The sequence below is a fragment of the Eumetopias jubatus genome, unplaced genomic scaffold (assembly GCF_037043125.1).
Source record: "Eumetopias jubatus isolate StellerSeaLion01/CBP00866 unplaced genomic scaffold, mEumJub1_p1.0 scaffold_11, whole genome shotgun sequence".
Taxonomy (NCBI): Eukaryota; Metazoa; Chordata; class Mammalia; order Carnivora; family Otariidae; genus Eumetopias; species Eumetopias jubatus.
Window position 1 is genome coordinate 91,814,107 of NW_028274817.1, and position 12,037 is coordinate 91,826,143.

General features: G+C 44.7%; 1 protein-coding gene across 2 annotated transcripts in view; it reads left to right on the top strand.

Moving 5' to 3' along the window:
- Positions 1-11,633: 11,633 nt before the first annotated feature.
- MED14 (mediator complex subunit 14) overlaps positions 11,634-12,037 on the top strand; it is a 71,915-nt gene continuing 71,511 nt past the window's right edge. For both annotated transcript variants that reach the window (XM_028113455.2, XM_028113456.2), the window contains exon 1: positions 11,634-12,000. In XM_028113455.2, the coding sequence (XP_027969256.1) occupies positions 11,786-12,000 (215 nt within the window). In that variant the 5' untranslated portion in view covers positions 11,634-11,785. The remainder of the gene's footprint in view (positions 12,001-12,037) is intronic.

Consider the following 12,037-nt stretch of genomic DNA (forward strand, 5'->3'; position numbering starts at 1 on the left):
AGTTAGTATGTTTATTAGCAAACAACTCCCTGAGAAATTACCTGACGCTCAGTTAAACATAAAAATATCACTCACAAATGACTTGGGCCCTTAACTCTAATAATGTTAAGTCACCTCAACTGCTCACTGGAAAAATCAGCAGCTTCCTGGAGGGCAGAATATTTACAAAGATCTCTCCCAAGGCCAATTTCTCACAAGTTCTCAAACAACATACAAGATGACAGACACAAAGAACACAGAGGATAGTATCAAAAGACTTATTTCAGGGGTGCCTGGGTGGTTCAGCTGGTTAAGCATCTGCCTTCGGCTTGGGTTGTGATTCCAGGGTCCTGGGATCAAGCCCCATGTGGGGCTCCCTGCTCATCGGGGAGTCTGCTTCTCCCTCTCCTTCCGCCTCTCCCCCAACCCCCTGCTTGTGCTCTCTCTCTCTCTCAAATAAATAAATAAAATCTTTTTTTTTTAAAAAAGACATATGTCATCAGAGGACACCAAAGTCTGATTGGAACTCTAAAATCCCAGGATGGGATAACAAATCTGACACCAAAGGGCCAAAGAGATCATCAGAGTCCAGATTCAGTGCAAAATCCATACTATTGGGATAGAAATGCCTCAAGTAGGGGAGATGCAAGGGGCTGCAGACATGCACATTTTACCGAGTGAAGGGTCCTGGTCCAGAGCAGTGAGGGTCCTGACCATACCTTGGTAGAAACCCCAAATTATCCTAGCCTAATCAGCCTAAGATCACCAGGGACAAACCTGTAGTCCAACAAAAATCAGTTTTTGTTGAGCCATTGTGGTGAGGACACCTGGGACCGCTTTGGCTAATGAGTGGAGAGCTGCTGAAGACCTGGCCGGTATGTCTGAGCCTGAGTGCTGTCAGTGCTCCAGACTGACTACAAAATGGACAGAATGAAAGCCCCCATGATGAGCCCTTCACTTCAGAGAATGGCTGAAAGGATGTTGTGGTCTGCCCCACCCCCCACGCTGGGTGGAAGACTCCACTATCTTTGCTTTTAGTACTTGGAGGCCCTCAGTGGTAGGCGGTGATGACACTGAGCCAAAAAATGCCTGGGATAAAGATGGGCAACCCAAACAAGGCAAAGACTCTGCAATGCAAGACAAAACTAGGAAGGGAATATCAAACTCCCTCCAAAGGGACCCATAAGGCAATGTGGATATGGCTGTTCAAGCAGGGGCTACCCACAGAGGAGATCGACAGGGTGAGGACCAAAGAAATTTGGTCCGGATATCGAGCCATGGGGGGAGGGGCAGCAGACAGTGAGCTCTCCACCCAGCTGGAATGGGGAGTGCCTCTATGAAACCAGATTCCTCCACAGAAATCATTCTCTCTACTGGAAGAACTAAGAAGCCAAATGGCTGCCTTACAACAAATTCCTCCTTCGGCACCTTTACTGCTTGACTGTCAACTATGTATTCTGATTTAACTGCCTTTAAGGAGAAAGGGGACTGAGGATGGGGGTTGAGGTTTCTCCACTCTCAGGGCAGACCACAGGCCTTAATCTCTAATGAGGGCACAGTGAGGTGAAGGGAGGGCAAGGAAGCAGGATAAAAATTTTTATGACTCACTCGATTACCAGTGCTCGTTCACAGCCATGCATTCACCTGGCCAAAATTGGAAATGAATATGAGGAAGGGAATTAACTGTAACCATCTGAGTCTAAGTTTTTGGACGCTTGTTGTACACCTTTGGCAAAGGGAGACTGCTTCTGCTTGGAGGCATCCCAGGGGGTTCTGGACTTGCTGCCACCCTGACACCTACCCACGACATTCCATTTGCAAAACAGCTACGGGTCTGCTATTGGGCAGGCACTTGGAGAGACTGAGCATCTCACCCAGTACCTCCGGGTTACACTGCACCTAGATATTCTCATCTTAGGTTGGCTCTACTCAATGCTAACAGAGTCAGAAAGGCACAACAGTCTTTTCTTATTTAATGAAAATGGCACACCTAGTCCCACAGGTGTGTCCTCCTCACATGAAGATATTGTGGCCACAGCTTTAGGGGCCATGGTAGCCCCCCCCCCAGATCACTCATAGGGGCAGCCTCCAGCTACGTAGCCTCTTCCAAAGTGTCCTTGAGGATGCTTAGGCTTGGCTTACTGATGGCTCAGCCAAACTAAAAGCTAACTGTGTGTCCTGGGCGGCAGCAGCTGTCCAGCCCCAAACACGTGCTAAGGACTGGTTCACTACAATGGGCCAAACTGAAAGCCATCACTCTTGCCCTAGGCAGTACTGCTGAGGACCACCCACATTATATTTTTCCTGACTCTTGGGCTGTGGCTAATGCCCTAACTCTCAGGTCAGGCACCCGGATGACAAATGACTGGTATAGCAAAGACACCCCTCTGTGGGGCTGTGAACTCAGAAAAGCCATTGCTACAGCCCAACAGGACATCTATGTAGCCCATGTGGACACTTGTAGAAAGGGTCCACACCCAGGAGAGACTGAATGCAGCCATATGGCCTATTAGGCTTCCAAGGGAACATCCTTTGGAACAGCTGAGTAGAGAAGGTCAGGACTGAAAGGATGGGAGCAACGGGAGACTGGGTACTCCGTATGTATGATTCCATCCTGACAATCTCTAGTCCCTCCTCTCCTTTTTTCTCCTCTGGTCCTAGTGCCTGGGAAGCCTGGCTGGTTTCATCTTAAGGTGGCAGTCAGACCACAGGGGTAAGGTGACTACAGTCTTTGCTTCTGCTACAACTTGGTTTCAGTTGTTGGGGGTGGAAGAGCACTGACCGTGAGGAGAACAATCAGTTGGTGACATTCATGAGCCCTAGAGTATCCCTCCAGTGGCCTGCTTGATGACAGGGGACATCACGGTCCCACCAAGTTCTACCATGGTGCCCATCTGAAATGGAAGAAGGTCTGGGTGGAGGTGGGAGTTAGCTGAGTGAAGAGAGACGTAGTGGCTACTGACTTAGACCAAATGAACTAGGTGGCCATGGAAAGGGAACAATAACCCTGATACCTGATGATGGGATACCTTCATCCCTACAAGGTGTGTGTGTGTGTGTTGGGGGGGAAGGAGTGGGAACATGGAATGCTTTCTCTGTCGCCTTCATCCAGCACTGCAGCATCACAAAACAGTCACATGGTTCATGCGAGTCAAGCAGCAGCTGCAAGTGACACTATGACCCTGCTGCTGGGTTTGTCATTTCATCCCTGTGCTATGAACTCATCTGGGCTTGGCCACATTGGAACTATTCTGCTGTGCCGGACACCCTCAGGATGGCAGGGCTATTGAGCTCTGCCTGGTACCCTAACAAAAAAGCAGGACTGATCGGCTGGGCCTGACATCTCAGCTCTCTCCTCATGCATTCACCAGTGCAATCTTGTTTCAATCTGACTGCTAAGAGTTAAGGCATTGAAGTGGGCCCCAGGGTTTCTCAGTTATGATGCAGCTCACTGAGCACAGGGTCTCCATCTGGGCCCATCACATCATGCCACGGGACTTGGGGGCATAAGAACCAGAGCTATCGTGGTGGTGCAACTGCTGTCTGCTGCGCTGAGGCTCACTCTGATCATACGGTCTACTTTTAGCACCAATGGATGGCAGGTTTACTCCTAACAATCCAGAGGGTGGGGTTCTTCCCTAACAAAGATAAAAGAAGGCAAGATAAGATTTTTATCTCTCTCTTTTTAAAAAGATTTTATTTATTTATTTGACAGAGAGAGACACAGCAAGAGAGGGAACACAAGCAGGGGCAAAGGAAGAAGCAGAGTTCCCGCGGAGCAGGGAGCCAGATGTGGGGCTCGATTCCAGGACCCTGGGATCATGACCTGAGCCAAAGGTAGGCACTTAACGACTGAGCCACCCAGGCGCCCCTGATTTTTATCTCTTAATGAAGAATATAACTATATTCTAAATGGGTTCCTTCTTCCATTTCTTTTTCCTTTGTTCACCCATTAGAAATCACTTATTTAAAAGATAATGAATTTTACAAAGAGGTATCTGTACCCCCATGTTCACTGTGGCATTATTCACAATAGTCAAGACATGGAAACAAACTAAGTGTTGATGAATGAATGGATTAAAAAAATGTGGTATCTATTTATCTATCTACACACACACACACAGAGGAATATTATTCAGCCATAAAAAAGAAGGAAACCCTGCCATTTGGATAAAACTTTGATGGCAATAGGCTAAGTAAAGTAAGTCAGACACAGAAAGACAAAGATCATACTGTACGGTCGCAGTTACATGTGGGAATCCAAAAAAGCCAAACTCATAGAAACAAAGAGTAGACTGGTGGTTGCCAGGGGCTGGGGGTGGGGGACACGGGGAGATGTTAGTCAAATGTTATAAACCTCCAGTTATAAAATGAGTAAGTTCTGGGGATCTAGTATACAGCATGGTGACCATAGTTAACATGTGTTGTGTATTTGAAAGTTGCTAAGAGAGTAGATCTTAAATGTTCTCACCACAAAATTTTTTTAAAAAGTAACTGTAAGGTGAAAAAAAAGATACTGAATTTTAGCACAGCTAGAAGTTTTTTAGATTATACATTTGGATAAGTTTTTGTTTGTTTTTAGAGCTCCTTGCAAACATTATTTCAAGGCCTGAAACCAAAGTTGTTAAAATATTTTTTTTAAAAGGTTTTCTCTCTTTTTTTTTTTTAAGATTTTATTTATTTGAGAGAGAGAATGAGAGATACAGAGCACGAGAGGGAAGAGGGTTAGAGGGAGAAGCAGACTCCCTGCTGAGCAGGGAGCCCGACGTGGGACTCGATCCCGGGACCCCAGGATCATGACCTGAGCCGAAGGCAGTCGCTTAACCAACTGAGCCACCCAGGCGCCCCAAAGTTGTTAAAATATTTGACACTTTCATGTCTTTTATAAGCAGGTATAATTTTAGGTTTCCTGGTAGTTTTTTTTAATGTTAAACACTCTATAAATTACACAAATGTTTTAAAAATCTGAAAGATGGGGTGCCTGGGTAGCTCAGTCAGTTAAGAGTCTGACTTAGGATGAGGTCAGTCTCAGGGTCCAGGGATCAAGCCCCATATCTGGCTCCCTGCTCAGCAGGGAGTCTGCTTGTCTCTCTCCCTCTGCCCCTCACCCCGCTTATGCTCTCTCTGTCTCTCTCTCAAAGTTTTTAAAAAATCCAAAAGATTAAATACATATTTAATTTATTACATATATTACATATTAATTATATTTATTACATATATATTAAATATACATATATATTTTTAAAGATTTTATTTATTTGAGAGAGAGGGAGCACAAGTAGGGGGAGCTGCAGAGGAAGAAGGAGAAACAGACTGCCTGCTGAGCAGGGAGCCTGATGTGGGACTCGATCCCAGGACCCCAGGATCATGACCTGAGCTGAAGACAGACGCTTAACCGACTGAGCCACCCGGGCACCCCTTAAATATATATTTAATTTATTATATATTATATATATATATATTTTAAAAGCTGTTGATTAGGAAAGAAAAAGATCTGGACCTTTAGTCGACTCCACATTTTCAATTTTTCAAAACTTTTTACTATGCATATTCTCACACCTACAGAAGAGAAGGAACAGAGGATAAGGAACTTCCATGTATCCATCATCAACTTTAATAATTCTCAACATGTCGCCAATCGTATTTCATCTACTTCCACCCACTTTTTTTCCCAGAGTGTTTTCATAGAAATCCTAGACACTTCATTTCCCATGTAAATATATGTAAATCAATCTTAATACCAAATAAAGAAACGCAATATAAATAGAACTACAATGTATAGATGAAGGAATATACCTGTGCCATTCATTCATTAAAGCCAGATACCTAGGCACACTATGCTAGGTGCTGGGGCTATCAGAGAGAGAGAGCTACATGAGTATAGGAAAAGACAGTAAGTTCAGAGGTTATTAGGTGAAAAAACAAATGCAAGAATTATTACTCCTAAGTGATGATGATGGTAATAGTTAATATTTATAGATCACTTACTGTTTGCAAATGTTAACTCATTAATTCTTCACAATCATCCTCTGAGGTAAATACTATTATTACAGATGAGGAAATTGAGACCCAAGAATTGAAATAATTTGCTGGAGAGCATTCAGATGGTAAGTGGTCAAGCTAGGATTTTAACCTAAGTGGTCTTGATTCCAGAGGCTGTGTTCTAAGGGGGGGGGGGAAAGAGAGAGACAGAGAAGACTACTCTAATCTTCTGGTATAAACAATGCTATTTATTCACCAAACCATTTCATTTTCTACCTAGGCACACAAGAAGACTGTATTTCCCAGCTCCCTAGCCTTTATTTTAAAAAGAATTTATTGGGGTGCCTGGGTGGCTCAGTCGTTAAATGTCTGCCTTCGGCTGGGGTCAAGATCCAAGGGTCCTGGGATCGAGCCCCATGTTGGGCTCCCTGCTCAGTAGGAAGCCTGCTTCTCCCTCTCCCACTCCCCCTGCTTGTGTTCCCTTTCTCGCTGTGTCTCTCTGTCAAATAAATAAATAAAATCTTAAAAATAAATAAATAAAAAATAAAAAGAATTTATTATTGGGGCGCCTGGGTGGCTCAGTTGGTTGAGGGACTGTTGGTTTCAGTTCAGGTCATGGTCTCGGGGTCCTGCGATCAAGCCCTGCATCTGTCTCTGCGCTCAGCGCAGAATCTGCTTGTCCCTCTCCCTCTGCTCCTCTCCCCAGTCTCTCTAAAATAAATAATAAAATCTTAAAAAAAGAATTTATTATTGAAGTATAGTTGATATACCGTGTTATATTAATTTCAGGGGCACAACATAGTGATTTAACAATTTTATATATTAAGCTATGCTCTCCACGGTAAGTGTAGTCAACATCTGTCTCCATATAACATTATATTATTATTGACTACATTCCCTATGCTGTACTTTTCATCTCTGCAACTCATAACTGGAAATTTGTACCTCTTAATCCCCTTCACCTATTTCACCCATCCCTCACTCCCTGGCCCTCACTGCAGCATTATTTATAATAACCAAGTTATGGAAGTAACCTAAGTGTTCATTGATAGATGAATGGATAAATAAGATATGGTATATATACAGTGGAATATCACCTAGGCATAAAAAAGAATAAGGTTTTGCCATTTAAAACAACATAGATGGATCCAGCTCCTAGCCTTTAAAAGGGCCATCTGACTAATTCTGGCTAATGGAATTTGGGTGGACATAAAAAAATCTCCCAGTTAGAGTGATGACTTCCCAAGGTAGAAGGAGCCTGAATCTCTGGGTTATTACTTAGAGCTTAGGGTAGTATGGGCTTCTCCATCAGGTACATCTTTCCTGAACTTTGTGAGCATGAGAAATAAACTCTTACTGTGTTAAGTCACTGAGATTTGGGGGTTTGTTATGGCAGCTTGTGTAAATTATACTAATAGAAACACTTTAATTTAAACTTTAACAAATTATGAAATCTTCAAACATACTGAAAAGTACAGAATATATTAACAATCATCTCTCCCTACCCAGATTTAATAGATACTAATATTGTCACATTTCCTTCAGGTATTTCTTCAGTAAACCCATTAAATATAACAAATAGCTAATAACCAATAATGCACCACCTCATCCCTCATCCCTCCTGGTAACTACCACTCTGAAATTGCTGTCATCCTCATTTACATTTTTTACTTTGACTACAATATATGAAATTATAGTGTTATTTCGTGTGCTTCAAAAATGGACAGAAGAAACAAAACAAATGAGCGAAGGAAAAAAAGAGAGAAAGAGAGAGACAAAGCAAGAAATAGACTCTCAAGTATAGAGAACAAACTGATGGTTACCAGAGGAGAGGTGGCTGGGCAGGGGGATGGATAAAATAAGTGACGAGGAGTAAGGAGTGCACTTATCACAATGGGCTCGTATAAAATGTATAAAATTGTTGAATATACTGTACGCCTGAAAATAATATAATAGTGTATGTTAACCATACTGGAATTTAAATTAAAATTTAAAAAATAAAAAAACAGGGGCGCCTGGGTGGCTCAGTCGTTAAGCGTGTTTTCAGCTCAGGTCAGGATCCCAGGGTCCTGGGATCAAGTCCCGCATCGGGCTCCCTGCTCGGCCGGAAGCCTGCTCCTCCCTCTCCCACTCCCCCTGCTTGCGTTCCTGCTCTCGCTCTCTCTCTCTCTCTCTCTCAAATAAATAAATAAAATCTTTAAAAAACCCTAAAATTAAAAAATAAAAATGGACAGAAATGGTATCAAAAAAGATTGGTGTTTTCTTTCAGTTTTGTTTTTGAGATGTATCCACATTGGTACATGTAGGTCTAATTCCTTCATTTGAACAGTTACATAGAAATACAGTAATTTGGGGCACCTGAGTGGCTCAGCAGGTTAAGCAGCCAACTCCTGATTTCAGATCTCAGGGTCCTGCCACTGAGTCCTGCTTCGGCTCCACACTCAGCGGGGAGTCGCTTGAGGATTCTCTCTCTCCCTCGTCCTCTGCCCCTTCCCCTGCTCAAGGGTGTGCTAATGAGTGCATGTGCTCTCCCTCTCTAAAATCAACAAATCTTAAAAAAAAAAAAAAGAAATACAGTAATTTACTTAGCCATTCTTCTACTGAGACAGTTAAGATCATTCACATGGTTTGGCTTCAACAGTAGGGCAATGAAATTCCTTGTACATTCCTAATATCATATAGTCAGGGGAGGCCTCCCTGAGGATTTTCTCATTTATGCTGATACTGGAAGGATGAGAAGCTAGCCATGTGAAGAGCTGGGAAACAAGTGCTTCCCATATTTGGAACAGTGGACAAGCCCTAACACCGTAGAAAACAGCACATATTAGACCCAGTGAGGTTACAGGTATAGTAAGTGAAGGAAAGAGTGGCAGGAGATAGTGGTAGAGAAGCAGGCAAGGGTCACTCTGTTAATGGCTTTAGAGACCACAGTAAGAAGTTTGGGTTTTCTTTTACAGGCAAAACAATTAAAGTTTTCTCATTTTTTCTAGGGTGGTCAGACCACACAGTATTGTGAGTTCCTTTCCTCAACTTTACCATGAACGGAGCATCTCTTGAATGAATGCAGTTATTGCTTTTGATCTCTGTTTTGGAGGAACTGGCTGCAGAATCTCATAAAAAGAAAGAAAAAATTAATCTCTTTCCCATTCATTTGTGTCTGAGGGGCAGCTGTATGCTTCAAAATGAAACTATATTTATCACAATTTCATTTTTCCACCAAGAGGGCTTAAAAGGAAATGTTCTCTTATTTCTCCATATTTTGCAATCAATTTCTTTTATTAAAATCGGATTGACTTCATGAAAGATGCCAAGTGTTTGGGTCAATTGAAGAGCCAAGGAAATATCATGCTGCTAGTTCTTAAACTATCTGACGTGTGGCAGAATCTGGTGATGACTAAATAGAGGAACAATTGAAAAATGTGAAAGAATTATGTATATACACTACAGTGCCAAACATTGTACTGTAGGCTTTAAAATTATAAATTACACGATTCCCAAAAGTGATTCAGATGAGTCATTCCTCTAGTAACTCAGCCAAACATGCTAATATTTTTTCTCCTTCCCCGTTCATTTCTTCACTAGCACTTCCTGTATTTGTCTAGTGGCTACACTATCAGGTTGGGAGGTGGGCTATCACCTCTTTGAGGAGCTTCCATTTATATTACCTCCCTTATTGCCAACAATTCAAGCATAGCACCTCTCACAGTTCTATTCCTTGATCTTTGCCCTGTTTTCCTTTGGACTATCTTTTTAACAAGTACTTTTCAATTTTTAAAGGTATCTATTGAAACACAGAAATTTCAATAGAATCTAATCTGATGGATGTGGGTGAAGTCTTCTCTATTCTAAAACCACCCCATCCAATTAATTTTTCTCTTTTATTTGCAAGTTGGTTGTACTGTCTCTAGGTAGAACCTTATTGCCAAATAGAATGTATACCACAACACATGGTGTATAACTGTGTTTAATATATGCAATAAGGCAGAGTTAAAATCCTATCAACATCACACAGAATCAGAATCTGAGAGTTAGAAAAGACCTTAAAGACCATCTTGTAGGACCACCTACCTTTCCTGTGTTTGTGACCACCGGCTTTTTTTTTTTAACTCAAGTCAATAGTTTTCAGAAAGGTTGGGGGGGAACTTCAATAAAACAAATCAAAACAACTGCAAAAGAAATGGTACCATTCTAGCTAACATAAAAATGTTTGTTCCCTGAGGTAACTTGCATAGGGAGGAATAATAGTCTGGGCCCTCCAGCAACTGCACCTGTAAGGGGTGTAAGTACTCCTAAGGCATTTTGATGAGTACCATGATGATAACCGCGTGTAAATGTGTTTGAAGGCCACAAAAGAGGGAGCAAGCGACTATACTCCAAAGGTTACAGGTGAATGGCCTTCAAGAATGACTGAGAATCACACAAGTGGACAGTAAGAGTATTTTAAGCTTAAAGAACAAGGGCATCTCCTACACCTAAGAGTACAGATATGAAATCTGCAAAAGGATGTTTCATAAAAGGGTCGCAGCAATTGACGCTTTTTAACAGTGGATTTCTACCTTAGCTGCACATAAGGAAGATTTTAAAAACCTCGAACCCAGATCTCACATCAGACCACTTAAAGTCGAATCTATGAGCTTAGCCTAAGTATTTTTTAAAGCCCCGCCCCCCGACGCCCCGCGATTCCAACGTGCAGACTGGGTTGAGAATCACCATTTTAAAGCAGGAAGCAAAATACTAAACGTGTTTTTTAGAAGGGGAAAACTGGAGGTAGGGCATAGAAAAATAACTGAAAACCCTGGGAGGGCAGGGCGTCTACTGCAGGAGCAGGGACAAGAACCGAGTGAGAGCCAGCGGTAGAGGATTTAAGGGCTGTTTCTGTGGTAGAACTCCCGCTTTGGGGGTCGGTAACGAGAGCAGCATATGTCCAACTCCATTAAAGTGAAGTTATTCTGCCAGCAGCCCTGCTCCTACCCCCCAACATATTTTCTCACATCTTTTCCCACACTTAAGAAAAAAAAAAAAACTGACGGAAACGTTGTCTATCCCACGAAAAGCGCATGAGCAGACTGTGGGAGGAGCAAAGATCTGAGAAGCCACAAGAGCGGCAATAGCCGCTACAATTTCTTTGCGATTCCAGAACCACAACTCACGAACATCTTAGGAGGGAGACTCCCCAGCAGCGTTTGCGCCCCACTGGGGAGCGCTGATAAATACCTCAGTGTAAATTGGAGACTTTTAAGCACCGGAGGGCGGCGACGGCAAGGGCGGGGCAACTACTGACGTTCGCGGTGACGTCGCCGGCTCCGCCCCCACACCCGCTTCCGGCGACGCGCGGCCCCCGCTTCCGCTTTCCCGGCCCGCGCGCCGGCCCCGCCTCACTCCCACGCGCCCCCAAGCGTCACGGCGACGGACAGCCGGAGAAAAAGCACAGGTTGCTGTCGGAAGTCCCCCTGCAGGTTCCCCTTCCGTTTTGCCTAACGACTTCCGCTTTGGGCCGTCAACATGGACGCTGCGGCTGCTTGCCGAAGCGGCCTCTGATCAGTTGCGGAGGCGCAGCTTCTCTGCGGAGGCCGCCCCGCTTCCCCGCCCTCCCCGCCTGCCCCCGCCTCCCCCCCCCGCCCCTCGCTCCAGTCGCTGGGGCCGGCGGGCTCGTCGCTACATGGGGGCGGGGCTCCGCGGCCGGCGCACGGCTTCCTGTTCGGAGGCGGCCTGGCGGTAGGCGGCGGCGACTCTGCCCGCGCCCACTTAGGCGCGGTGACCGAGCGCCTGGGAGACTCGAGGGCTTCATCTTGTGCCGCTGCGCCAAGCCCGGCCCTGCGCCGCCATGGCTCCAGTGCAGCTGGAGAACCACCAGCTGGTCCCGCCTGGAGGCGGTGGCGGGGCCAGCGGTGGTCCCGCGTCAGCCCCGGCGCCTCCTCCTCCCGGAGCCGCCGTGGCGGCGGCCGCTGCAGCCGCGGCCAGTCCGGGCTACCGGCTGAGTACCCTCATCGAATTTCTTCTGCACCGGGCCTACTCCGAGCTCATGGTGTTGACGGACCTGTAAGTGCCGCGAAACCCATGCCTGCTCCCCAGCACC